At 48.0% G+C, this 27,915-nt stretch overlaps 2 protein-coding genes across 5 annotated transcripts; one reads left to right on the top strand and one right to left on the bottom strand.

The window, feature by feature from the left end:
* Window positions 1–1,966: 1,966 nt before the first annotated feature.
* Window positions 1,967–16,024, top strand: Dbnl (drebrin like). Of its 4 annotated transcripts, none has more exons than XM_027388201.2 (13): window positions 1,967–2,124; window positions 6,869–6,924; window positions 8,728–8,840; window positions 9,457–9,531; window positions 10,680–10,826; window positions 11,956–12,033; window positions 12,251–12,402; window positions 12,533–12,581; window positions 12,952–13,045; window positions 13,386–13,481; window positions 13,583–13,692; window positions 14,602–14,707; window positions 15,256–16,024. In XM_027388201.2, the coding sequence occupies exons 1-13, from the start codon at window positions 2,042–2,044 to the stop codon at window positions 15,393–15,395; spliced, it is 1,299 nt and encodes a 432-aa protein (XP_027244002.1). In that variant the 5' UTR covers window positions 1,967–2,041; the 3' UTR covers window positions 15,396–16,024. The 4 variants fall into 4 exon arrangements, with proteins under 4 accessions (XP_027244002.1, XP_027244001.1, XP_035308322.1 ...); XM_027388200.2 differs by having other exon boundaries at window positions 12,530–12,581; XM_035452431.1 differs by lacking the exon at window positions 8,728–8,840 and having other exon boundaries at window positions 1,968–2,124; window positions 12,530–12,581.
* A 1,069-nt stretch (window positions 16,025–17,093) lies between these two features.
* Window positions 17,094–19,162, bottom strand: Pgam2 (phosphoglycerate mutase 2). The gene is made up of 3 exons (XM_027388202.2): window positions 18,736–19,162; window positions 18,463–18,643; window positions 17,094–17,260 (listed from the first exon to the last, which is right to left on the bottom strand). The coding sequence occupies exons 1-3, from the start codon at window positions 19,147–19,149 to the stop codon at window positions 17,094–17,096; spliced, it is 762 nt and encodes a 253-aa protein (XP_027244003.1). The 5' UTR covers window positions 19,150–19,162.
* Between the last annotated feature and the right edge of the window lie 8,753 nt (window positions 19,163–27,915).

Genomic DNA, 27,915 nt, shown 5'->3' with positions numbered 1-27,915 from the left:
CGGAGTACTGGGATCAAAGGTGTGCACTACCACCACCCAGCTTCTTCTAAATGCAGTCCTAGATCAGTAACTGAACAGCAGATCTGTAAAGTCAACTGTAATGTGATCTCCCCCTGGCCCAGTGGACCATAGAGGTCAGACAGATGCATGGTTTAAGTCAGTGGTTCTCAACTTGTGGGTAGAGACCCCTTTGGGGGTCACATATCAGATATTTACATTACCGTTCATAGTAGCAAAATTACAGTTATGAAGTAACAACAAAATAATTTCATGGTTGGGGCTCACCACAACATGAGGATCTATATTAAAGGGCTGCAGCATTAGGAAGTTTGGGAACCACTGGTTTAAGTGATCTGTGAAGAATAGATGACTATTGGGGCTGAGGGGCTGGCTCTGTGTGAAAGAGCACTTTTTCACAAACTTGAAGACCTGTGCTCAAACATCCAGTACCTGCTTAAAAAGCTGGGTTTGGCTCTTTATAAACAGTACTATGGGGAGGCAGAGACAGGAAGACCATGACTTACTGGCCACCAGCTTGGCTTCAAGTTCAGTGAGAGACCCACTTCTACGGCATAAGGTGGAGAATGAAAGAACAGGACACTTGACATTGTCTTCTGGTCTCCACAAAGCACACAAGTATTCATGCATTCCCCGCCCCCCAACCATTTGCATGTACCACACACACAAGGTATGTTACCTCTCTTGGAAGATTTGGGTTTTGTTTGTTTTTGAGACAGGGTCTCACCTGTAGTCAGGATCTCACCGTGTAGACCTGGTTGGCCTCAAACTCATAGAGATCTACCTGCCACTTGCCTCCCGGGATTAAAGTCATGTGCCATCATGCCCATCTTACTTTTATGTATTTGTGTGATAGTTTAAGTGCACCATGTCCATGCCTGGTGTCAGCAGAGATCAGAAGAGGGCATTGGGTACCTTAGGATTGGAGTTACCTTGGTTCCTGGAAAAGCAACCAGTGCTCCTAACTACCAAGCTATTGCAGCAGCAGCAGCAGCAGCAGCAGCAGCAGCACTAGCATCACCACCAACACCACTTATTTTTTATTTTTATTTTTTTTTATTTTTTGTCCTTGAGACAGGGTCTCTCTGCATAGCTCTGACTATCCTGGAACTCGCTATGGTGGCTTGCCTCTGCCTCCCCAGTGCTGGGGTTAAAGGCATGTACCACTACACCTGGCTTTCCAGCCCCGTTCTTTCATCATTTTAAATGTAACTTTTAGTATCATTTCTCTTGCTGTAATAAAGTACCTGACAAAAAGCAATTTATAGAAGAAAAGGTTTATTTTATTTTACAGTCACTGATTGTGGTTCATCATATGGAAGTTCAGACAACTGTTTTTGAAGTAGATAGAGGTGAAGCGCAAAGTAGGTTCTCTTCATTATCGAGCCTTTTTTTTTTTTTTTTTTTTTTTTTTTTTAAGATCTAGATGATGCCCAGGACGACCAGAACTCAAGCTTCTGCCTGTCTCCTGACACAGGTGCGCGCCACCACGCAGGATACCACAGATTAAATTTTATCTTTTCTTTTTTCTCCAGTCAGGGTTTCTCGGTGTACACCAGGCTGTTCTGGAACTTGCTCCGTACATACACCACGCTAGCTTTAATTTAAGAGATCCGCCTGCCTCTGCTTCCCGAGTTCTGGGATTAAAGGAGTGCGCCACCGCGCCCAGACGGGAGCACACGTCTGGAGAGAGATTTGGGCATCTAAGCTTGCTCTCAAACAAAATAACTAATACAAGAATGGGAAAAGAACGAGCGAGGTGCTCTGACTCCAGGCCATGCCCTGGGGACTTTTGTGGACGAGGACACAAGACCCCGCCGCCTCTTTCGGATTCTAATTCACCAACACCTCGATTTTACCCGCAAACTAGCTCTCATAGTCTCTATTTCTACTTCCGGCCTCATGGGCGCGGTTTCGGCACCTCGGAGGCGAGGCTTCCGGCCTCTGGGGCGGAGCTTCCGGTCGCCAGTGGAGGCCGGTGGAAAGCTGAGGCTGTAGCATAGCTGGGACTGTGGGGCGTGCCATGGCGGTGAACCTGAGCCGGAACGGGCCGGCGCTGCAGGAGGCCTACGTTCGCGTGGTCACCGAGAAATCCCCGACCGACTGGTAAGCAGCGAGGCGGGTCCAGGGAGGCGCGGGAGCTGGAAGGTGGGGGCGCGGCGTGGCCGTGGTGTTGCTGGATCACCTGCCCCCTTCCCTGCCCTAAAGAGGTGCTACCCCGCCCTCGCCACCGCTGTCCCCCAGCGGGACCCAGCGAGTTCCCCCAGTCCTTCCCCCCACCGCTTAGTGGTCGGTTCTGCCCTAGGGGTCTCCTGAAGGTTTCTGCCTGGTTTTGATTGCTGTCCGTCTGGGACTTTGCTGGACAAAAGGGTCCCGCGCAGCTCCCTAACTCCTTAGAAGGCGGAAGCCGCGCCCTCGTCTTTTAAACCCTGATTCAGGAATAGACCTTGAAAGCGGTGTGACGGTGGGGTTGAGGTCATGAGCTCACACTGAAGGTGCAGCCAGGGATGTCAGCGGTCTGGGTCCCTGGTACTCTTGTATCACATTTCTGAATTATAGGAAGGGGACTGAAAACGGGATGCTGTCAACCTGTTTGAGAAAGGCTCCATCTTTCCCCCACCACCCCAGGACATCCTCTGCTAGGCTGTCAGTGTTTAGGTTTCGTCCTGCAATTTATTCGGGCTTTACAGTACTGTGATCTAGGATCTGGAGTTTCAGTAGTGACCCTGCTGAGCCCCTCCCCCTTCGGCTTTCTGCATACCTATATATAGTAATTCTCTTTCACTTTCCTATCTGCTTACATCGTTTCCATTAGCCAGTTTTTAGCGCTTATATTTCTGAGAAATACGTTGTATGGCAGGTTAAGGTGAACAAATACTGGAGAGTACAAATTGCACCTGGTGAGATCGCCACTGCCCTGTGGTCAGCACTGAGGGGCATCATACTGAGTCTGCCCATGTTGAGTCTTCCATGGAGACTTCCCTATTGCATGGTCCTGTGATCGCTCCTTTTCTGCCCCTTTGCATTCTCAATCTTCTGCCCTTCAGTTTTCACAAGAACCATTTCTGGGAGTGATACCCCACAGACTAGCTAGCAGTGTCCTTCTCCCATGCTTCCTTGAGCTAGCTATATGCTTGCTTTTGAGACAGAGCCTCACTCTGTAGCTCTGGCTGGCCTGGATCTCACTGTATAGACCAGTTTGGCCTTGAGCTCACCTCCCTCTGTCTCCCAAGTGCTCATTGAGCCCTTCCTGGAATCATCTGCTCCACTTTGGTCTGGCATTGTCTTGCCTCATTCATTCATTGTCCCTTCTGAAGATGCAAAGCCTTCTTTTTCTTCATACAGTGTTCATCTGCCCAGGCAGCCATGTTACTGCCCAGGTTCCTGATGCACTGCAGACTGCCTCTCCAGTTGAACGAGGCCTCCACCCTCACTGCCATAGCCATCTCAGTAGTTACTCAGCAAGATTGTGTGGCAGGTCCCAACTCGCTAGCTGAGAACATATCTGAGCCATCTCACTTCCCTGCCCATAACTGCAGTAGCTTCCTGTTGCACTTTGAATAAAGCCCAGACCTCTTGCCCCTCCTGCTTACTACACTGGCCACACCTGTTGACCCCCCTTGTACCAAAGTCTTTCTCTTCCTCAAAATCGCAAGCTAGTTCCTCATCACAACCTTCAGTCTTACTGCTTCCCCTGCATGGAACATGCTTGTACATCATCATCTTGATGGCTTCTTATCCTTCATGTCTCTACACTGAGGTTGTCTTCTCAGAGAGGCCTCCAGGGTTCCTAATATGTGGACCATGTGTATGCCTGATGCTTTCAGAGTCTGGAAGAAGGTGTGGGGTTCTCTGAAACTCTCCCAGTTTCATTTCACTTCCTTGTGATATAAATAACACACATGCTAGAAACCTTCATGAAAGGAGGGAGGATGTTGTGTGTGTGTGTCTGTGTCTGTGTGTGTGTTCTTCATCTCTTCCCCTAAAGTGATGGGGTAGGCCTGTTTCTGTGCCTAGTGCCTGATTGTTATATTTCTGGTAAATGGATGAAGCCATGTAGAAATAGACTGTCGAAAAGAGGGGGGTCTTCAATTTGGTAGTCACAGTGGGCTCCACACAGAGCTGGTGGGCCACAGCCACAGCTTTCGTGCCCGTTGTGGTCTAGCTTCAGCTTCCTCCCCAAAGAGCTTGGTGTGACCTGTGCTCGTCTGCTTCCTATTTCACGCTGCACACACTTCACTCCCTGACAGTATGTTAGCATTAGGTGTGTGTTTGCCTCTCCCGTTGGGGGGTGAATCCCAGGGGAGGACCTTTCAGGGATTGTTCATAGCTGCTGTCTTGTCAGCGGTTCACATATTCAGAGAATGGCTGGATGCTAAGGTGCTTTCTTGCTGTTCAAAGCCCAGTTCATCATGCTTTCTTCACACTGATTTCAAAAAAGAGTGGAACTCTGTTGGTGGTTAAAAAAAAAAAAAAAAAAAAAGCCTCTGAACTAGAAAATTTATTTTGGGCTGTGTATATGTGTTCATTAGCAGATGCATTAACAGGTACAAATGGATATGAATGTGTGTGGAGGTCAGAGGTCAATGTCAGTCTTCCTCAGTCACTCTCTGCCTTACCTTAACATGTTTTTTAAGATTTATTTTGTGTATGAGTATTTGTCTACATGTATGTGTACCATGTGTATGCCTGGTGCCTGCAGAAACCATAAGAAAGCATGGGTCCCCTAAAACTGAATTTACAGATAGTTTTTGTTTGTTTGTTTTGTTGTTTGTTTGTTTGTTTGTTACTGGTTTTTCAAGACAGGGTTTCTCTGTAATTTTGGAGCCTATCCTGGCTCTCGCTCTGTTGACAGGCTGGCCTCGAACTCAGAGAGAACTCAGAGATCCCACTGCCTCTACTTCCTGAGTGCTGGGATTAAAGGTGTGGGCTACCAATGGCCAGCCTAGTTTTGTTTGTTTGTTTGTTTTTTGAGTGAGAGAGAGGGTCATTCAACCTCATTCTCACTAGTTTTGCTAGACTGGGTGGGCAGGAAGCTCCAGGTTCCATCTGTCTGCCTCCCCAGCGCAGGGGTTATAAGCACTGTGCCTGGCTTTTTCATGGGGACTAGAGAGGAACCTCAGATCCTCATGCTTTGCCTAACATGCAAAGCACTTTGTCAACTGAGCTACCTCCTCAGTCTTAATAGGTTTTTGTTTTGTTTTGTTTGAGCCAGAATCTAGGCTGGCCTTGAAGTTGTGATCTACCTGCCTCTGCCTCCATCCATCCCTGCCTTCTGGTGCTGGGATTACCAAGCATGTGCCACTGTGCCTAGCTTGAACTGAAAAACCTTCCTGAAGGTAGTTTTGAATAGAACACAGGAGAAAGTGAGGTGAGGTTGGAGGTCAAGCTCTAGACACCAAGCAGGTTTTCTTTGCTGCTAGATCCCATCCATCTGTCCTCTGCTGCTTCTTCCAGTCCCCCTGTCCTGACAGCCAGGGTTCATCACTAAGAGGAAGGGACTTGTTTCTTCCAGAGAGATCTACCAATTCAGGCTAAATATTAAATGTGCCTCCCAAGTCATTGTCCTTGTTAGCTGGGGTCTTTGCTCTGGGGGGTCCTCTGTTCTAGAAAGCAGCAACTCCTTCCTGGTTACCTCCTGTCTGCAGCCCTGCCTGCTGAGTCTGTCTCACTGACTCTCAGGACATGTACTTGTGGCAGTGATGACCACTTGGAACTTAGTCTGGAGCTTCTGTCTACCTGCCTCTGGCTGAGTGACAACGGACAGATTTGCTGTCTCCTGGGTCAGTCCCTGTACCTCATGACTGTTGCCTCTGCTGGGGTTGTTAGTGTTGGTGCAAGACTTATGCTAATGGCAGGGCCCCACGTTGTGACCCTTAGGCTCAGCTTGCTTGTGGGAGAACACCTCTTCAGGATTGCTCTTCTTTAGTAACCTTCATTCTGGTCAGCTGACTTCCATAGCCCGGGCTAAACACATTCACCATATTTCCTCACTGCTTCTAGAGAGCAAGTTTATAAGCTAAAATCATCTACAGAGTGTTATGCATAGTTCTACACACCCAGCTTGGTCAACTTAAGGTTCTGCTATATGGAAAACATGCCTACGGGCAATTGTCCATTAGATGCCTTTGTTTTTCGAGACAGGGTTTCTCTGTGCAGCCTGGCTGGCCTGGAACTCACTCTGTAGACCAGACTGGCTTGAACTCACAGAGATCCACCTGCCCCTGCCTCCTGATTGCTGGGATTAAAGGCGTGCACCACCACCACCCAGCTTGGACCTGTGGTCTTAACTGGAACTCGATATTTCATTGTCTGTTTTCTGTTGCTATATATGCCTGGTAAAGTACATGTTTGCCAGGAGAGTCTCAAGATAGGAAGATCTTCTGCTATAGAAGCAGGTCTGATACACTCGGGAGTACCCAATGCATCTTTCTCCTTCCTGCTTCTCCTTTAGGTATTTGGGTTCAGGAATATGTGGACATATTTTGCCTTTTGCAATTTATGTGCCTACAAGCCAGCTGAGTCTTTCATGAGTATGTAGAAAGAACACACAACTCTGCAGCTTGTATCTTTCTCTAATCTTTCTCTAAATAGGTGTGTGTGTGTGTGTGTGTGTGTGTGTGTGTGTATGTATGTATGTATGTATGTATGTATGTATGTCCTTCCCCAATCTCCATGGCTTTCTCCTATAGGGAGTCCCATGGCTAGCTAGCCTCAAAGTAGCCTGTTGAGCTCCTACCAGGCAAGGTGGAACAGGGCACAGTGGAACCTGTGCCTGCCATGGTAGGTACAGTGAAGGCACATAGAGCCCTGGGTGCTGGCCGCTTAGCCTCCTTGTGTTTCCTTTCAGGGCTCTTTTTACCTATGAAGGCAACAGCAATGATATCCGTGTGGCTGGTACAGGGGGTGAGTATGAACCCAAACCGGCCCTCAGCACCAGAAAAGAAGAGAGTGAGATACACAAAGGGGAGAGGATGTGACTAGCCCTGCAGAAAGGGGAGTCAGGCACACAGGCATCTCCTTTCTCCAGCTCAGCTACAATGACCCTTCTCCCAGTTGAGCTTTCCTGCAGACCTTTTACCAAGTTAGCTCCATTAAGGGCTATTTCTAATCTGATTGTGGACAAGCATCAAGTAAGACCAGGGCCAGCCATGTCAGCCATGACACACTGATGCATTTCATAAGTTTGTTAATGAAAACATTCTTCTTTGGCTGTCCTTGGTTGGACCAGGGCAGTGCTGCTGTCTTAAGAATCAGCCCGCCCTCCCGCTCACGGGCAGCACTTGTTCAGGGCACTGCCAGTCTTCAAGCTGGTGCAGTGAAAGCCCACATATGTATTCTTTGATTCTGTCCTGCCCTGTTCTTGGGCAACTACATGCAAGGGCCTGAGGGATCGGCAGTGTTACTGCAAGTGGTCACGAGGACCTTGATTTGGTGGTCTAAGTGTCTGCAGAAATAACACCTTTTGGCCACTGCTGGGAGAACCGGGCAAGTCAGCTAAGCCAGAGATGCCTGAGGTGTAAGACATACCTGTCAGCTGAAACCCTTGACTCTCCCATGCTCAAGGCAAGTATGACTGTCCTTGGGGCCTAGCTGACCACTCTCTACTCCCAGCTCCAAGTGAGTGTCTGCAACACACATTCTGCTCTGGCAAATGGGAGTGTGGTTTTAGTTACTATTGATCGAAAAGTCCCTTTCCACTGTGAGCTGTTCTTGCTGATGCACCCTCTTTCTAGAATCGCCACTAATTGGCCATCTCACGTGACACTGTAGGTGCCTGAGAGTTGTGGATATCAGCAGTTGGAGCTCTCTGCTGGTACAGAGCAGGACTCTGTGCTGCCCATCAGAATGCTGACTGCCCTGGCTTCTGTGGAGCCCTGTAGCTGAAATGCCTGAGCCAGCTCCTACTGTGAGCTGGGGAGTTTAGAGATTGAAGCACAGTGTCAGGGAGAATGGCTTAGGGCAGCTCATCCTGACCCCAGCCAATACTGTGAGAGTTTTAACTAATTGTTTATCTTTGGAGTGTTCCAAAAGGTCTGAGTCCGGTGACCCTGCAGTCTGAGTGGACATGTAGTTTATGACACGGGAACATTAGCAGGCCTATTGTCCCAGGCCTTCCTTGGTAAAATTGTCATAGAGATCTTTCATTCGGAAGTCTGGTGGTGTGCAGGTATAGTGACGCACACCTATGACCCCAGCACTAAGGAGACAGAGGCAAATGGGTGGATCTCTGTGAGTATGAGGCCAGCCTGGTCTACAGTTCCAGGACAACTAGGTCTATATAGAGAGACCTGTCTCAAAAACAAAAAAGACAGAAAAAAAGGTAAATATAGTAAAAATGACTTTTTAAAAAATTTCTAATTTCTTTCTCAGTTTTGGAGAAGTGGTTTTTAAAAAAAAAAACAAACTATTGTGGGTAAAAAGGCGGGGGGCACCTAACATGCCTTTCAGAAATGCACATTCTTGGGTTCACCAGCTCTTCTAAGTCAGTTGAGAGGGGTTGGGGCCCACAAACCTGGTTATTTGTTTGTGTACTTATTTGCTTATTGTTTTGTGGTACTGGAGGTTGAACCCAGGACCTGATGTATGCTAGGCAGGCAGTCTGCCGCTGAGCTGCATATTCATCCTCAGGAGTGATTCTCAGGCAGGTTGGGTGAGCACTGGCGGGCAGGGTGTAGGCTGCCTCTGAGCCTTCCTGTGACTCTGCAGAGGGAGGTCTGGAGGAGCTGGTGGAGGAGCTCAACAGCGGGAAGGTGATGTACGCCTTCTGCAGGGTGAAGGACCCCAACTCCGGCCTGCCCAAGTTTGTCCTCATCAATTGGGTATGTGGATCGATCTCCTGTAATGTCATTGGAGAAGTCCCTTGTCTCCTTTCCATTGACTTAACCTTGGCAACAGAGTATGTTACCACACCACTCAGTAGCTCAACAGACCCTTAGTTAAAAATGGGTGAGTGACCAGAGTAGATCGACCATTCATTGTGAACCAAGGAATAAATGGCTTTGCCTGGCATTTACCCTCTAACCTCCTAGTGATTCCTACAGAATGGAGTAGAAATTATTACACGAAAATCCCCGCCCTCTGATGGCTCTGATGGGGCAGAGGGCCTGCGATAGTGTTCAGGAGCCTTGGGAGTATAGAGATAGGAGCACCAATAGAATAGGTTCCCCTAGTTGGGGACCAGGGATGTTTGAGAATGCCCCCACTTAGGAAGCCAGCAGCCATGCTTCTCAGAGAAAATCCTGAGCTCCCTGGAAAGTATGAGGACTGAGCTCATCTATATGACTCATTTGGGAGAACGGCTTTGGGTTTGACCGGGATGGGGAGGAGGAAGTGTCCTTTAGGAGACATAGGGAAACTGTTGGATTCCTGGGAATTGTGGGCCAGGAAGTGGCTTTGGAGGAGGCCTGGGTCATGCTATCTGTGCTTGTGTTTCAGACAGGCGAGGGTGTGAATGATGTGCGAAAGGGAGCATGCGCCAACCACGTCAGCACCATGGCCAACTTCCTGAAGGTGAGGGCTGAGCCAAGCCCTGCAAGGGGTCTTGCAGGATCCAGTACTCTAGATTCCTGAGTACAGGTGAACTGAAAGAGAGCTGGAGTAAGGGCAGGACCATGACTAATGTTCTGGCTGCCAGCAGGATGTGGGCAGAGCATCCTCTGCCTGGCTCCAGTGGGCAGGGCTGAGCTCTGGCATAATGATTCCCAGCACTCAGGAGGCTGAGGCAGGCATCTAGTGCTGCCTAGTGAGACGTTGTCTCATACAACTAAAACAAGAGGGAAGAGTTAAGCAGCAGCAGAAAGACTTGAAGGAACAGCTGCTGGTGCTCCTGCCCCATGTATCCCTCTGATGTAGTCATTCCTTTCCTGCCCGTTTATACAAGAAACCCTGTCACTCATCCTACAGCTGCAATTTTTCCCAATTACAGAGACATTTCTATTGCAATTTATAATTCAGTTGTCAGCTGACTTTTGCATTTCTTTGGTTCCTGGCAAGGAGGTTTGAGGCTGATTTCTGTTTCTGCCAGTGTGTATTTAGACATGCCTTAGTTCTTCCATCTGGTGTGGAAGCTTTTAATTGAGTTGTGTGTTTTTTTTTTTTTTTAAGATTTTTTATTTATTTATTACATATACAACATTCTGCTTCCATGTATATCTGCATACCAGAAGAGGGTACCAGGTCTCATAACGGATGGTTGTGAGCCACCATGTGGTTGCTGGGAATTGAACTCAGGACCTACGGAAGAGTAGTCAGTGCTCTTAACCTCTAAGCCATCTCTCCAGCCCCTTAATTGAGTTTTTAAAAATTTTTGCAGTGCTGAGGTTAAATCCAGATTCTCACATGCTAGGTGAGTACTCTGTTCCCAAGTACTCATTGAGCTTCCAAGCTTATTAGTAGAATAACAGTAAATGAGGTCACAGGTCAGCTACTCAGGAAGCAATCAGTGAACTTTCATTGAATAGATGGAAGGTGCCTGAGCATCTGTTGAACTGCAATAGGAACTGTGTAGCATCCACGGCTCGGGGAGAGCTGGGCCTTGGTGTCTTCTGACATTAGTCTTGTGTGCAGTGCTGGCTTTTGCTATATTGGACAGATAAGCATTTGGCCTGTCCTCTCCTAAGCTTGCAAAGCTTATATTTGAAGTGCTGTTTCTGTTTTAGGGTGCCCATGTGACCATCAATGCACGGGCTGAGGAGGATGTGGAGCCTGAGTGCATCATGGAAAAGGTTGCCAAGGCCTCTGGAGCTAACTACAGCTTCCATAGGGAAAGCAGCTGCTTCCAGGATACTGGGCCTCAGGCCCCAGTGGTGAGTACTGCCCTGACACAGACCTTTGTTCATGAGTGAGAGCAGGGGACCAGAAATGTAGTTTCTAGTGTCTGGATAACTAATTCCTTCTGCTTGGCATCTTTAGATGGTAATCCTAAGCCCTGATGGGCACCAACTCTACTGGTTTGGCTATTCTAGGGCCAGCTTGTGGCAGAGGCTCTTCAGCAACTGTCTACAGCTGTGATAGTCTAATAACCCCAAGAGCTACAGTGTCAGTGTGACTTAGATGGTCCCTGGTAGTAGCCATTGTGGAGAACTTCTGGTGGCTTTATTGCAAAGTCTGAAACCACACAGGCTTGTGGCTCTGGCATCATGTGGAGCTCATGGCTGCAAACCACTTATTAGTCATACAATTGAAATCCATGGTGATTCTTTAGGATGCTTTTAGCAGTCTGAGGAGCAGCTTACTTTAGAACTGCCAGGAATCTGGAATAAAAATCCTTTCCTGTCTCCATCAGTTAGGACCAGTTGCCACCATAAACACACATGTACATGGACATATACCCTGTGTTTTCAGGATGCCATACCCTTACTGGGGTGGTCTCCTGGGCTTTTGTTGTTTTTTTTTTTAAAGGCGTATTTTATCTTTTTTTTTATGTGTAATGTGTATGGGTGTTTTTGCCTGTATTTATGTCTGTGCACTACATGTGTATGGTGCCTGCAGAGGCCAGAAAGGGTCACCAGATCCTCTGGAACTAGAGTTCCAGACAAGCTGTTCCATGTGGGTGCTGGTCCTCTGCAACAGCAGTAAGTGCTCTTAGCAGCTGGGCCATCTTTCCAACCCTTGTTTGTTTTGTTTTGTTTTTAAGAGAGGCCCTTGCTCTGTAGGCCAGGCTAGCCTGGAACTCAAGATCCTTCTGCCTCAGCCTCCCGGGTCCTGGGATTACAGGTGTGTATATACTACCACACCCAGATCCTAGACATTTTTCTGAACTTCTTGGTGTATCTCCTTGTGGGTGGTAGGCCAGACTCCCCTGAGCCTACCAGGTGCAGTCCCAGTAGGTTTCACTTGCATTCTAGAGCTGGCAAATTCCCTTTACCCTGCCCCATTGCATGCCTGACCTTCCACATGGGGTTAGACCTCTAGTGTGTGCTATGTCCTTTCTAGGGCTCTGTGTACCAGAAGACTAACGCCATATCTGAGATCAAGAGGGTTGGCAAAGATAGCTTCTGGGCCAAAGCTGAGGTGAGTGCTGTAGTCGTCGGGATGGACACACTGACAGGTACCCTTCTGGGCATTATCCTTTACAGCTAGTTGACCCGAAGGCATGTGTGAGTTAAGTCACAGTGCATGAGGGGCTATAGTGTCCCTGCTTTGACCATGGCCCTTTAGGGACCCAGTCCCTGGCAGGATTTGAGGCGAAGGGTGCTGTACTTGGCTGAATGCATAGTTCCCTCTGCAGAAGGAAGAGGAGAACCGCCGACTGGAGGAGAAGCGCCGGGCTGAAGAGGAGCGGCAGCGGCTGGAGGAGGAGCGTCGTGAGCGAGAGCTGCAGGAGGCTGCCCGCCGAGAGCAGCGCTACCAGGAACAGCACAGACCATCTGGACCCCCAAGGTTAGCCCACTAGGTCAAGGGGTTATGGCTGTCCCCAAATATCTGTTCTGAGAGGCAGGAACATTGAGGGAACAGCATAAGGAGCTGCTATTGATGAGCCTCAGCTCTCCTATCTTGGCCCTTCCAGCAGAACGTGTGAGCAGGAGCAAGAAGTGGTTTCAAGGAGCAGACAGGAATGGGTGAGTTTGGGGAATCAATTCACAGACCTGGGAACTTGCTGGTTTGGCTCTGTCTTGGCCACTTGGTGAAATCCTTGTTCCAGGATCGAGCCTTAGCCCAGACCTCTACCTACAGTCAACCTGAGGCACATCTGTGCACCTTAGAGAAACAGTGGGGGGAAAGCCAGGACAGAGCTTTTGGCATGGCTCGAAGCCCCGTCTTGAGAGAGGCCCTGTCAGCTCCTCAACTTCCTAGTCCCCACTCTTAATGCATCCTACACACCCTTATCACTGCTTTGAGGGTCTGCTTGTGAGGCGGGCATAGTCAGGTGAGAAGCCTTTGGGTTCTCAGTCATGCTGGGGTCAAAGCATGCTTCTGTCCTTCTCCCAGGAGTCTGCGGGCCAGCAGGCCCCACACCCACGAGAGATTTTCAAGCAGAAGGAAAGGGCTATGTCCACCACCTCTGTCTCCAGCTCTCAGCCAGGTGAGACTTCCTCTGGGCCTGGCCACAAAATAGAGTGGACTGAGGGGAAGCCTAGAGTCCCATGCAGGAGCCTCCAAGGCATGTGTGTATTAAATGAGTAAGGAGAGCCACCCAGAATCCAGGTGGCCTTTTGCCCTGAATTAGTGACCATCCTATACTACTGTGACCCTTAAAGGACAACAGGACTCTACTGCCCACAGATTTACCACACAGCCCCAAACCCTGGGTTCTTTACCTGTGCTAGCCAGGGACCTACTTCAGATACACCTAGGCAGGTGTATAGACTGTAGGTGTTGTATCTGAAGTAATATAATGCATATGGTGTTTTCTGGTTTGTTAGGCAAGCTGAGGAGCCCCTTCCTGCAAAAGCAGCTCACTCAACCAGAAGTCTCCTATGGCAGAGAGCCAACTCCCACTGTCTCAAGATCAGGAGCAGGCAAGACTCTTGTAACCTTGTACAGCCCTGGAGGGGAATGATGACTGAGAAGGGGACTTCTGTAGGAAGAATATCACATCTTGTTGTGTCCTTTGCAACAGGTGTGTGTGAGGAGCCAACACCTAGCACTCTGTCTTCAGCCCAGACAGAAGAAGAACCCACATATGAAGAACCCCCAGAGCAGGACACCCTGTACGAGGAACCTCCACTGGTGGGTTCCCGGCCAAGGGGTTGGACATAGACCTGAGTTTTCTGTGGCACATTTTAGGGTACTGGGTGTTTATTTTTTTTCTGTTTATTTGTTTTTATTTTATGCTTGTGAGTATTAGGCCTGCATACATATGTGTGTGTAATGCCCGTACAGGCCAGAAGAAAGCATCAGATCCCCCTGGAAGTAGAATTACAGACAGTTGTGAGCTGCCATGTGGGTTCTGAGAACCCAAACCTGGATTCTCTACAAGAGCAGCCAGTGCTCTTAACCGCTAAACCATTTCTTCAGTCCCCCCCCTCCCTTTTTGGGGGGCAGGGTTTGAGACAGGGTTCCTCTGTGTAGCTTTGGCTGTCCTGAAACACTCTCTATAGACCAGGTTGACCTCAAACTCAGATCTGCCTGCCTTTGCCTCCCAAGTGCTGAGATTAAAGGCGTGTGCCACCACTACCTAGCTTCCCTTTGCTGCTTTTCAAAGACAGGATCTCACTGTGTAACCTTCAGCTGGAGATCTCTTGACACAGCCTTCCTGAGTACATGGATTGCCACCACGCACAGCATAGTTTTGTTTTGTAGTGTGGATGATAGACTCCTCGGCCTTGAGCATGGTAGGCAAGAAGCCTACCAGCGAGTGTACTCAATTGCCTGGGAACCATGCTGTGCTTTAGGTTGTGTGGGCCAGTGCTCCTGTGTGATTGATGGTAGATGTCAAGAGCTCCTTGTAGTCCAAGGCTGGAGGGATTTGTGTGCTCCCTTTGAGATGAGAGCCGTGCTGCAAGTGTACCAGGCAGTAATAGCCCCTGGCCCCAAAGGGCCCTCCTGTATTCTGTGCCCTTGTCCCACCTCCCAGCTTAATCTGAGACTCAGGTCAAGGCTGAGTTTGGGGTAATGCCATCTTTCTCCCTCTGACAGGTACAGCAGCAAGGGGCTGGCTCCATACACATTGACAACTACGTGCAGGGCCAGGACCTCAGTGGGCAAGGGTTGTGCGCCCGGGCCTTGTACGACTACCAGGCAGGTAAGATTTCCCCTGCTGACCGTAACAGGTCTCACATCCTGTGATTAGGGAACAAGAATGTGTATAGGATCTTTCCTAATCTGGGGATTAGTCCCAGAGGGTGTCTGGAAGAAAAGATATGAGGTGGAAGACCCTCTGGAGTAGGAATGCCCATGGCCTTGGACTGTCTGTCCTGAAGAGCACTGTGCCTCCAGTAAGCTGCCCACCATCCACTGGCAGGAATCCCTATAGCCATCCTTACTGTAGACCTCCCCAGTCTGATCAGAGAAGTGAAGCCTGGTTATTGGCTCCCAGCCTTTGTGGGGGGTGGAGGGGGGGGAAGACACGGGACACGACACTACCTTTTACAGGAGTGCTCTGTAGGAAGCTGTGCCTTGAGAAGTGGTGGCCACTGAAGTTACAGTCACATTGGTGCCATCAGGCTGGATGGCGGTGGCTGTTTTTGAGTAGGAAGCAGGCCTCTGAGGAGAAAAGGCTGGGCTCCCTGGGGTCAGGTGAGGGTTGCAACAGGCAACCAAGATGCCATCCTTCATCTTTCCTTCCTGCAGCTGACGACACAGAGATCTCCTTTGATCCTGAAAACCTAATCACGGGCATCGAGGTGATTGATGAAGGCTGGTGGCGTGGCTATGGGCCTGATGGCCACTTTGGCATGTTTCCTGCCAACTACGTGGAGCTCATCGAGTGAGGCTGAGGCCTGTCTTCCTTCTCCACTGGAAGTAGCTTCCTTGTTCTGAAAAGAGGCCTAAGAGTTAATTTTTGGCACTCTTCCAGGAATGTAACTTCAATGAGGACAAGGCTCCCTCTGCCTTGAGTGCTCTGTTACCCCAGATGTAGCAGAACCCTGCTCCTCCCCCAAATGCTTACCACAGCCTCCAGGACCTCCTACTAGACTCACACTTGACCCCAATGGGAATGGCATGTTGAGCCAAGCTTAACCTGTGGCCAGCTCCTGGGTGATCTCTGTCTAAAGACGGCAGCCATGAGAAGCTGAGGTCAAAGCAGGGACATCTGGGTCCAGAGTCTTCATTTGCCTCTTTCTCTGTGTGGTTTCTATGGGGTGGTTGTTTGCATCTATTTAGAAAGGCCCTTGGGAATCATGAACTTAAGAGAATTGCTTTTAGCGAAATCTTGACCAAAGTCAAAATAGACCATGATGGTTTTGACAGCAGGGAGGTTTTCTTACTAGGGGCTTCCCTACCTCACTTCATTTCTGTCCCCATGTCTGTGCTGTGGGAAGAAGGATGGGATGGCCAAGCTCCCATCTCTGGGAATGTGAAAAATCAAGACAAGACATGAATCGTGTGACTAACTCAATGTCTGCTGCCTCCACGAATCTGTGTGTGATAAATAGTCTAAGAACTGCAGTGAATTCCACAGCTCACCTCCCTACTTCTGATCTAAATGCTCCCATATGGAAGAAACCCCAACCAGGGAGGGGACTCTATCTTCATTGTACCCCAGTATGCACATGTGTGTTTACACATATGTGCCTCAGACAGACTGACTCTTTAGCCTCCTGTAAGAAGTATAAATGAGCCAGGCATGGTGGTGTATGCACGCAGGAGATGGGCAGGTGGATCTCCATGAGTTCAAGGCCCTAAGGCCAGCCTGGTCTTTATAGTTCTTGGACAGCCAGAGCTACAGAGACTTGGTCTCCAAAAGAGGGAGCAGGGTGTATAAATTGTAAGATGTGACTGATGTTGGAGCCTTCCTACATTTCAGTTCTAGAAGAGGCCACTGTTGTACAGTTGCCTCCAGGAGTCTCTACAACATGGTCCAGCACTTATTTGCCTGGAGATACTGGGTGGACATCCTTGACTCCCAGATGGCGGCCTGGAGTGGAAGTGCACAGGAGAAACCGCTGGCCTCAGGCTGTGGTCAAGCCTACTACTTCTCCCCATTTCTCCCTTCTTTTAGGCTTTATGGTGATGACAGCAGGCCATGGAGGCCCAATGAGCTTAAGCTGTTGCAGGCTTAGTTTGATAGGCTTGCCCTGGCTGGGAGATACATTTAGCATGCCATTTAAGAGGTCACAAGGATAGCAGAAAGCTACCCTGAAGGAAGTTGGTCAAGAGTCACACTTCCTGTTTCTCATGGAGAAAGCCAGGTCACATTGCTTTTCTCCCTAATAACCAAAGTGACTCTAGAGCTGCAGGGTCACTATAGGGGATTGGTCACACTGCAGAGGTTGTGCATAGTCCTGATTTAGCCCCCAGTAGCCAGAAATGGGTACTGGGCTTGTGCCTCCATCAATGTTCTCTTAGGGATAGCTGCAACCCGAACCTAGGAGCCATCATGACTAATGAGTTGACCTGGGCAGACCAAGGCTGGCCATGCTAAAATCAGTGCTGCACAGAAGTAACTTTATTGCTGTTGTCCACCCTCACTTTGCCTTGCCCTGGGCAGCAACAGCTTCCATGGCCTTGCGAACCGTGTCTTCATCTCCCAGGAACTTCATGGGCTTGGTAGGCTTCAGCTCCTGGTCCAGCTCATACACGATGGGAATTCCTGTGGGCAGGTTCAGGTCCATGATGGCTTGATCTGACATCCCTGGAGGAGAGGAACAGTGTTCTTAGCCCCTTCCACTTAGTTCATACAGTGTGCCCTTTGGTATGGGATGCTGCCAGTTAAGCCATCCCTGACAGCAAGGCCGCAGAAATGTGCCTAAAAGTCAGGGCAGACCTGCTTACTGAAATAATCCAGCAGCAAGACAAGAACATATCCCATGAATAGCTATGACCTGAGTGGTGCCACACATGCTCTCAACCCCGGGTAGTTGGCCAGACTAAAGAGGGTTGGGAAGAACAGCGTCATTTGGTTTCTAGAGGTTCTAAATTGTAAGCAGTAGAGGAACAGGAAACCTGACCCTGTCTGCTTCTGCAGCCCTGGCCTGGAATAGCAGTTCAACCTTTACTGTTGCCATCACCCCAACCCTACCAAGCAGGAGTACCCTGGTACTCCCAGAACCCAGCCCAGGGAGGAGGGGCAGAGGTGTCACCCTCATGTTGCACATATGTGCATTAGTACCCAGGAGCTGGAGAAATGGGCCACACCCCACTCCCTTCTTAGGATCCCAGCAAGCCTAAAGGTCATCCATAATCTTAATATAGACTTCTGGGACCATAATTGGTAACCTCCCTATGCCCACATACCACCCCCCTCCCAAGGCCTATCTGTCAGCCCTTGCTCTTGAATAGGAACCCCTTGAATAGGTCGAGTAGCTCCATAGCTCTGCACTCAGGCTGCTTTTTCCCTAAAGCTTTGGAAGGCAGACAACAATGGTTTAGCTTTGTGCAGGTGGGCGGGCTGCTCGTTGTAGCCTACATCTGAGACCAAAGGACCTCAAATGCAAGGCCTTGTTACATAGAGACTACATACCTTGAGAAGAAAAGAAGGAAAAAGGCAGCACTAGGAGAGATGACAAGAGTTCTGTAGCAACTCAAATGACTTGTCCAGAGTCCAGAAGGAAGCCAGCATTTGAGGCTGAATACACAGAGCTCTGGTCCTTTTCCCCTGTGGGTGCCTCAAGCCTACTCAGCTCCTGTGGGGTGGCTCAGCTGTGCTATGCAGACCAAACTCACCAACTTTGCCATAGCCCAGTGCATGCTGGAAATGGGGGTGGGGGGGAGTATTTCTCAACTCTTAACCTCAGTCTACTTTTGAAACCCTCATGTATGTAAATATCTGAAGCAAGTCATGGTTGTCTCCCTTGCTGACTTTGATCTCATGTTTCTCCTGAAGGTGGGCCTCACCTTGTAGATGCTTCACAATGCCTCGAAGACTGTTTCCATGGGCAGCAATAAGCACTCTTTTGCCAGCCTTAATCTTAGGTGCAATCTCCTCATTCCAGAAGGGCAGAGCCCGGGCAATGGTGTCTTTGAGGCTCTCACAGGCAGGCAGCTCTTCAGGCTTCAAGTCCACATAACGCCGGTCCTGGGGACAAGGGCATAGGGACTTGTGTTTGCTCCCTGAGTAGCCCTCCCTCCCAGGCTCCCAGCCTTACAGCTTCCCAGCACCTGGCCCACCTTGCTGATGGAAGTGTAGTAAGGGTGTTTCTCATCCATGGGGGGTGGCGGGGTGTCAAAGGAACGCCTCCAGATCTTCACCTGCTCCTCTCCGTGCTTTGCAGCTGTCTCGGCCTTATTGAGGCCTGTGAGGCCCCCATAGTGCCTCTCATTGAGGCGCCAGGTACGCACCACAGGCAGCCACATTTGGTCCGTAACATCCAGGATGGTCCAAAGGGTTCGGATAGCTCGCTTCAGCACCGATGTATAGCAGATGTCAAACTCCATTTTGGCATCTTTGATGGCACTGCCCCCACGCTTGGCCTCCTCAATCCCCTTCTCACTCAGTTCTGCATCAAACCAGCCACAGAAACGGTTCTCTTGGTTCCACGAGCTCTCACCATGGCGAACTATTACTAGGCGGTGGGTGGCCATGATGGTAGGGGACACAGGCACTCCAGGTGACAGCTGCTAGCTTAACCTTTTCAGCTTTATAACAGTTTTACCAGCCCCCACCCCAGCCCTAACTGCCAATCAGCATTCCAAGAGCTGCAGGCAGAGGCAGGCAACCAGTAGTAGAACAGGGGGTGGGGTGTAGTCCAAGGAGCTGAACTTAAAAATAGCCCACAAAACCATCGGCTATGCCTGGGCTCAGATGACAAGTCCATAACCAGCTGGCACCTGGGGCTGGGCTGGCTGGGGCTGCTGAAACGACCAGGGTGAAGGGTAGAAGTCAAACCTGGGGGTGTTCTACATGAAAATATTCTTTGACACCAGGGGTTTTTAGTGTCTCTACCAGCCCTCTCCTGCTCAGGCAGAAACAAAACTATTCTGGGCCCACTTCTGATACTTTAGATAGGGTTTAACAATGTGTCCCAAGCTGCAATCCTCCTGTCTCAGCCTTTTAACACAGTAAGACAAGCCCAAGCCTGTCTCAGGAAGGAATCTAGCTTAGAGTCAAAGTAAGTCAAGCAGTATGTGTATAGGTCATCCATCTGAAGAGGTCAGTGCAAACATTAATGTGTGTGTCTGCAGCAGACAACTTTTCTCTGCCTAGGTGCCTGACTTAGCACACATGCATTGCCTATGTTAGTGTGTCACAGGCACACGCTTGTTGACAGGAGAACCCCTCTCCCCTCCAAACCCCACCTTACGGCTTTGCTGCACTCAACTTAGTTGAGAATTATTTAGGCTGGAGGCCTTCCTCAGTCTCCCGATCACCTACCTCCCTGGCAGGGCTCTCTTCTGCCTTCCACAGGCACCCAAGCTAGGAGGGCCCTTTGGTAGGCAGAGGAGAAGGAGAAGTCATGGCAGAAACAGAGCAGGTACAAGCCATTGCTTTAGGGAGGTCCAGCCTTGTAGAGGACAAGTACCAGACAGCAGCCTGGGCTGAGAACCCCTCTTGGTTTGGTTTCCAGAACAATCAGAAGAAAAGGACTCTCCTCTCTGGGTTCCCTTGCTGAGTGTGAGCTGTCATCCAAGCCAGGCTTTCCCCTCCAAGCTGAGACCAACTTGGAAAAGAAAATAGGATTTGTGGCACCTGCAAGCCCACACTTTCTAGGGACAGGACTACACCGAGTTATAGGGGTTAGTTATAGGGTATGTTCATCCCTTCTCGGGGCAGGCACCCAGGGATAAGCTGAGACATGGAATGGGCAGCACGGAGTCTAGAACATCTAAAAATCTGCATTTGAGCTTGGAGGACACAGTCTCCCCACACAGTCCTACCTCTCCCATCTGGAAATGAGAAACTGTGGGTGGTGGGAGCCTAAGCCTTGTATGCAGGGTACCCTCCATAGTGGTCCCAATCCACACAGAGGCTCTGCAGACCAAAGCTGACCCAAGAATCCTGGCGAGTATAGTTAGGGGAACTGCAGATCTCAGAGCTTGCAGGTGGAACCCCATCCCTCCTTGTGACACCACACTTAGGCCTACTGTGACTAGTGCTGGGTGCTAGGAAGGAAAGGATATGATGGGATTGGGAAGGAGGGGAGGAACAACTGCATTGAGGGGTGCGTCAGGAAGAAGTAGCTCTCAGATAATACTCAGATGAACCTAAGGGGCTCAGCTGTGAGCACTACAGGGAAGGGATGCTAGGCTGGGGTGCCAGTAAAAACCAGAAAGCCCTAGGGGCCCTGAGAAATGGCTCAGCAGTTAAGAGTGCTTCCAGAGGACCCAGGTTCAAACTCCAGCACCCACTTCACAGCTCACAACTACCTGTAGCTCCAGCTCCAGAGGCATCCAACAGGTCTGGTCTTAGTGGGTACCTGCACTAGTGTGCACATCCCCCCCCCCCACCAGACACACAATTAAAAATAAAAACACTTTAGAACTGGGTGTGGTTGTGCCACCTTTAATCCTGGAACAGGTAATGCTGTTCAACCAAGAATAAATGAAGGAGTGTCAGGGCCATTTGTCTTCCTTTCTTTAAGGCAGGGTCTCACTGTGTAGCCCTGACTGTCCTGACATTCACTCTATAGACCAGGCTGGCCTAGAACTCACAGAGATCTGCCTGCCTCTATCTCCTGAGTGCTGGAATTATACTATCTGGCCCAACACAAAGCAGCTTGAAACCTCTGGAGCAAATGGAAAGGATTCCAAAAGAATCTGCACCTACTGAGAAACAGAGCCTCACAGATCAGTTCAGAGAATGCCCCTCCCCCCTCTGCTTCTGTTTTCCCATGGAATGGCTGCAGTGGTAGTGACAACTGAAACCTGAGAGGGGACCTGAGGCCTTAGGAGCATAAGGATGTTGACTGCTGTGTACTCTTCCCCTATACTGAGCCTCAGGCTGTGGAGAAAGCCAGTGCAAGGTAGGAAATTAAAATCCCATGTTAATATTAATAGGTTTCTCCACCAGCTCAGTAAGCCAGATCAAGCTGAACTGAAAAAGTATAATAACAGGTTTATTTGAGCAAAACAACTCCCAGATGGGTTCTCCAGGCCCAGAGATCCAGGCTGAAGAAGCCACATGCCTGAACTAAAGCAGGGTGCTTATATAGGTGAGAGGTGATGATGTGAGTACCACAAGCTGGCTTTGTGCCCAAGTATGGTCAAAAGCCTGAACACTTTAGGCAGGGTCTTGGGTGGCTGGCAACTTCAGGGGAGGAAGCAGCAGCCACTGCCAAGAATTTTAAACTGAGCTTTTTGGTGCCTTCCCTTTGTTCAGAGACTCTAAGTGGGTGGGGCTTGGAGAAACAGGGATGGGGTTTTCCAGATCATGCAGGGGTGAGCTGGAGGTTCCAACCAAACAAATACCCTTAGCAAATCTTCAAGTTTACATCTTTCCCCCATTTTCATCTACTCTTGTGCCTGGCCAGTAAACTTTAAGTTTTGTTTATTGTATTTTTCAGTTCAAAAATGTGTTCACTCTTTGTTGTTGTTGTTTTGGTACTTTTGTTTTTTGAGACAGGGTTTCCCTGTGTAAACATCCCTAGCAGTCCTGGAACTAGTTCTGTAGACCAGGCTGGCTTTGAACTCACAGAGATCTCCCTGCCTCTGCCTCCCAAGTGCTGGGATTAAAGGTGAGCCACCCAGCTAAAAAAAAAAAGGTGTTCACTCTTATAGCTTGTTTTCTGCCTGGTAATTTTTATCTTTACATCCATTTTAAGAATGTTTACCCCTTTTTTTTTTTTTTTCTTTTCCTGACAGAATTTCACTATGTAACCCAGGCTGGCCTGGAATTCTCTATGGAGACCAGACTGTCCTCAGACACATCCTCTTCCCTCTTCAGTTCTGGTATTAACAGTGTATACCACCATGCCCAACACAATGTATTTTTTTAAGGACAGGGCCTCATGTAATCTACACTGGTCTGGGGCTTACCTTTAGTCTACTATGAACTTGAACTTTGTTTTGTTTTGTTGTTTTGTTTGAGACCGGATCTCATCATGTACCTTTGGCTGGCCAGTAAAAGTGTTACAGTTCTGCTCCTCTCAGGCAAAAATCCCAAGAAAGACCCCAAGAAAGAAGGTCTCGTCCAAACCTCATTCAAGAGACTGATTGGGAGGGAGAAATCCAGGAAAATAGCTGCCTCTGCTAGGGTGGAAAAGGCAGCAGCAAACTGAACAGTCACAGGGCTTATATGGGGCTTCTTGGGGGCGGAGTTATTCCAGGGTAAAGAGTTCAGGGTGGGAATTGGTCAGATTTCAATCCTTGAGTTTGGACAAGCTCAGAAATTGGCTGGATTTCCTGCTCAGGGATTGTTGGTTTTCCTGCTCAGGGGTTGGTTGGTTTTTGTATTGAGTTGGTCAGGGGCAAAGTGTTTCTTTACCTCTGGTTTCAGGGCCAAAGTGTGTTTCTTTCACTGGTCCTTTTGAACCTTTTAGCTCTGGTTTCAGGGCCAGGGTGTGTTTCTTTGGCTGGCCCTTTTACCCTACACTGACAATGAACGGCCTGTCATCAGACACTGCAAGTTCAATTCAACTTTAACAAAGTCAATCTGAACCAAAGTTTCATTCTCATCTCTTCTGAGGTTTGCTTTCCTGCCTGGACATCTGCAGAGTCTCCCTCAATAAACACTTTCAGCAAATTAGCAGGATACAAAATTAATGCACCAAATTCCATAGCCATTGCATCACAGCACCTAAGACGCACACCTGGAGTATTCCCCATCTTGAAAAGCCAAAAAGTTGAAGTTAGACAGATTGCTAAGGAACTAAACCTAGAATTCTGAAAGATTAGTGGGAAAATCTAACCGTGGGAAGCACAACAAGCAACTCCTTTCTAAATGACCCTTGGATCAAAGAGGAAACCTCAGGGGAAACAGAAAATGTTTTCAGCTGAATAAAAATAAAAATACGGAGTATGATGGTGCATGCCTGTAATCCCAGAAGTAGGAAAGCTGATGTAAAACAACTGCAAGTTCAAGACCAGCCCAGGTTATAGAATGAGACACAGTTCAAATAATCAGACCAACAAACAAAAGGAGAGTAACAGGGCTGGAGATATGGCTTAGCAGTTAAGGGCACTTGCTCTTGCAGAGGATCTGGGTTCAATTCCTAGTACCTACATGCTGGTTTCCAGTCATCCTTAACTCTGGTTGCAGGGGATCTGACATCGTCTTCCGACCTTAGAATGCACCAAGCAGCCATGTGGTGCACATACGTACGTGTAGGCAAAACACTCATACACATAAAGTAAAATCCAAATATCAAAACCAAAAAGAATAACAAAGAAAACACCCTGATTTCCCCTACAATACAACATAGTAAAATTGTGAGATAGTAAAATCACAATCAGAGGTAAATTTAAAATGTCACATGCTTAGGAGGGAAGGCATGCCTCAACCTAGGCTTCCACTACACAGGATAGAGCAGAGAAATTGATGAACAAGAGGGAAGTAAAAAGCAATGAAGGATAAAACCATAAGGAAACCAATACAGAAAGACAATGCTTATCAATCTGAGGAAGGAGACGGGCCAGTGTGACAACCCAGATGCTAAAAACAGAGAAAACACTATTGACAACTCTGCAAGCATTCAACAGTTTTAATGAAATAGACCTCTGGTTTTAAAAGTCACAAACTACCAATACTTAACCTCTGGTTTTAAAAGTCACAAACTACCAATACTTAACCAAGAAGATAGAACCAGAATCATCCTATATCTCATAAGAAAATTAGATTCAATCGGGTGTTGGTGGCGCACACCTTTAATCCTAGCTCTCGGGAGGCAAAGGCAGGTGGATCTCTGTGAGTTCGAGGCCAGCCTGGTCTCCAGAGCGAGTGCCAGGATAGGCCCCAAAGCTACACAGAGAAACCCTGTCTCAAAAAACCAAAAAAAAAAAAATTAGATTCATAGCTTAAGATCTTTTTTGAAAGAATCCTCTTTCTGGATGCAGTGGCCCATGCCTCTAATCTCAGCACTCAGGCAGAGGCAAGTGGATCTCTATGAATTTGAGGTCAGACTGGTCTACATAACAAGTTACAGGCCAGTCTCGAGAAAGAATTCTCTAGACCCTGTCTGTTTCCCTAGTGAGTTCTAAACATTTAGAGAATAATAATTTTTTAAAGATTTATTTGTTTATTTATGTATGTGAGTGCTCTATGTTTTATGTCAGAAGAGGGCATCAGATCCCATTATAGTTGGTTGTGAGCCACCATGTGGGTGCTGAGAATTGAACTCAAGACCTCTGGAAAAGCATCCAGTGCTCTCAACAGCTGAGCCATCTCTCCAGCCCGAGAATAATTTTTATAATCTCTTCCAGCAAACAAGAGAATCATAACCTAAGCAATAACTTGATCACCAGGAACCCAATAATCAAATCAGACACTACTACAAGCCAGTCAGTGTTCTTCATGAAGACAAACACAAAAATCCTCAGCAAATACTAGCCAAACAATCCCAGCCACATGAAAGAGCATACCCAAAACAAGGGAGCTTATTCCATGAACTGACAAGTAATTTAGTATCCAAAAACCAAATGCTGACAGGCTGAAAACAGAACACTAGACGGTGGGGCTCACTCCTTTAATCCCAGCACTCAGGAGGCAGAGGCAGAGGCAGGCAGATCTCTGTGAGTTTGAGACCAGCCTGGTAGACATGGTGAGTTTCAGAATAGTCAGGGCTACAAAGAGAAACCCTGTCTTGAAAAACCAAAACAATCAACCAATCAACTAAACAAACAAAAACCAAAAAATAAAATAAAAAGCAGAACATTCACACAGTCATACTGTTTGATGCAAGAAAATCAGCTACCAAAACGCAACACTTAGTCATTATAAAAACTTTGAGGGTTGGTGACTTGGCTGAGTGAGGAAAGGTACCTGTTCCCCAGGACCCAAGGTGGAGGGACAGAGCCAACTCCTGAAAGTTGTTGTCTGACCACCACATGTGCAGTGTGGTATTCATGTGCCCACACACAGCACGTAAAATTAGGTGCAATGATATTTTTTAAAAACTTTTCGGGGGGAACATTAATAAAGGGTGGTTATCTTAGCTTGATAAAAAGCATCTACAAAAAAACTAACTGGTGGTGCTAGACACATGGCTCAGTGGTTAAAAGCACTGGCTGCTGTTGCAGAGGACTCAGGTTTGGTTCCCAACTCCCACGTTGCAGCTCACAACCATCTGTAATTCCAGTTCTAGAGGATACAATACATTCTCCCAACCCCAAAAGTGCTGCATGCAAGTATATGAGTGTTTGTAGGGCTGGTTACCTTACAGTGGCCAGGAAACATGAGGACAACATATATCAAGGCAAGACCCCAGAAACATACTTTCTCCAATGAGGACCCACCTCTGGCTTCCATGCCTCTCCCCAAGTAACACCTTCAAAGTATTAATCCATCAGTGGATTAAATCACTGATTATATCAAGTACCTGATGATTAATCAGACTTCCCCAAAGCCCCATCTCTGAGGCCCTGCATTAGGGATCAAACCTTCAACACATGAGTTTTTGAGGGGTATGTTGTATACACGACAATGAACTACTGCTTCAGCCCCATTACAACATTAAAATGAACATTAAAATAGGGGGAGTATCCAGGGCAACAGCCTCCTAGGAGACTGTTAACTTAAACGGATTGATGGCTCACATTGTGATAGAACCAAGGTTCCTCCATCTTGCCTCTGCCTGAAGCAGCTAAGATTTGACTGAACACCCCTTCTCTCCACTTATACCACCTCCTGTGGGAAATCCCTTAGGAAATTAACCAACCATGTCTCAGGGACCTGAGGTTAAGATGCCCCAGATAACTGCTTGCTTATACTTCTCCCTGCAACTGCCAACCAGGATATGATTTTTGCTTTTAAAATTCCCTGCAGACAGCAAGTCAGGGTTGCTCTGGGAGAACTGTTTCTCTCCAGGTAGTTGCTGGCCAGCTTAATAAAGATTCTCAAATTCGAACTCTGGTCCTTGGTGTCTTTGCCCAATCACAACACTGACAATGAGCTGCAAAATGTCAAAATCATGCTGGACAACAGGTTGCTCTTATAAACTTAAACATAAACTTGCCGCTTATGATGGCTATTCTTGGTTGTCAACTTGACTACACTTGGAATTAACTAAAACTCAAAGAGTTGGGTACACCTGTGAGAGTTTTTTTTTTTCTTAAATAATTGATCTTCGAGGTGGAGGATATGCCTTTAATCCAGATCTTTTGAGATGGGAAGACCCAACTATAATCTGGGCCACTCTTTCTGCTGGCAGCCTATATAAAGAACATGGAAGAAGGATGTATTTTTTTTTTGGTTTTTTTTTTTGTTTTGTTTTTGTTTTGTTTTGTTTTTTCGAGACAGGGTTTCTCTGTGGCTTTGGAGGCTGTCCTGGAACTAGCTCTTGTATGTAGACCAGGCTGGTCTCGAACTCATAGAGATCCACATGCCTCTGCCTCCTGAGTGCTGGGATTAAAGGCGTGCATCACCAACGCCACCAACGCCGGTGAAGATGTATTCTTTCTTGGCCTGATGCTCTTGCTCTCGCTGGCAAGTCCATTCATTCACTGTCATAGAGCTACTTCTTCAGAATTCTGGTGTATATTGAAGGCCAACTGAGACATCCAGCCCCACAGACTGAACAACTACTGGATTATTGGACATTTTGTTGGTAGAAAGGCATTGTTGGACTAGCTGGGCCACAGCCTGTAAACTATTATAATCCCCTCTCTATATATAATAAGATAGATGATGATGATGGTGATGATGATGATGATAAAGATAGATAGATGGATAGATGGATAGATGGATAGATGATAGATTCTAGAGCAACAGATGCATAAGGATGAATTGTTTTAAGTATCTGGAATAGGCTCTCCAGGTTGCCAATGCCTACAGTCACTGAAGCCTCTCCATCACTGGAGCCTTTTCAATCACTGAAGCTTTTCCTAGAAGCTCAGAGAATATTGAAAGCTCACGGTGTAAACTATTTTATAGCTGTAAGGAGACAAATGCATTTGATTATCCTGAGTCACCAATTGTGAGAGGCAACTTTTGACTATTTGTGGAAAAATAAGGAAAATGATGATGCTGGTTGGTTGCTCCTAGTATTTTTTGGTAAGCTGGCAAAGGGAAAGCATGAGCTCCATGATAGAATTAATCAATCTGGTGGTTTGAATGAGAATGACCACTATAGGCTAATAGATTTGAATTCTTGGTTACTAGGGAGTGGAGCTGTGTGAAAGTGTTAAGAGGTGTGGTCTTTGCCGGGCGGTGGTGGCGCACTCCTTTAATTCCAGCACTTGGGAGGCAGAGGCAGGAGG

Source organism: Cricetulus griseus (genome assembly GCF_003668045.3).
Source record: "Cricetulus griseus strain 17A/GY chromosome 1 unlocalized genomic scaffold, alternate assembly CriGri-PICRH-1.0 chr1_1, whole genome shotgun sequence".
NCBI classification, from domain to species: domain Eukaryota; kingdom Metazoa; phylum Chordata; class Mammalia; order Rodentia; family Cricetidae; genus Cricetulus; species Cricetulus griseus.
The sequence above is the reverse complement of the archived record's forward strand: the minus strand, read 5'-3'. Positions and strand labels throughout refer to the sequence as shown.

Coding starts and splice junctions, on each gene's coding strand:
- Dbnl (XM_027388200.2), top strand. CDS start 2,042: ATGGCGGTGAACCTGAGCCGGAACGGGCCGGCGCTGCAGGAGGCCTAC. Junction 12,034..12,250: donor GCTTCTGGGCCAAAGCTGAG/GTGAGTGCTGTA, acceptor TTCCCTCTGCAG/AAGGAAGAGGAGAACCGCCG. Junction 14,708..15,255: donor CTTGTACGACTACCAGGCAG/GTAAGATTTCCC, acceptor TCCTTCCTGCAG/CTGACGACACAGAGATCTCC.
- Pgam2 (XM_027388202.2), bottom strand. CDS start 19,149: ATGGCCACCCACCGCCTAGTAATAGTTCGCCATGGTGAGAGCTCGTGG. Junction 18,644..18,735: donor ACTACACTTCCATCAGCAAG/GTGGGCCAGGTG, acceptor CCTTGTCCCCAG/GACCGGCGTTATGTGGACTT. Junction 17,261..18,462: donor CATTGTGAAGCATCTACAAG/GTGAGGCCCACC, acceptor CCTCTCCTCCAG/GGATGTCAGATCAAGCCATC.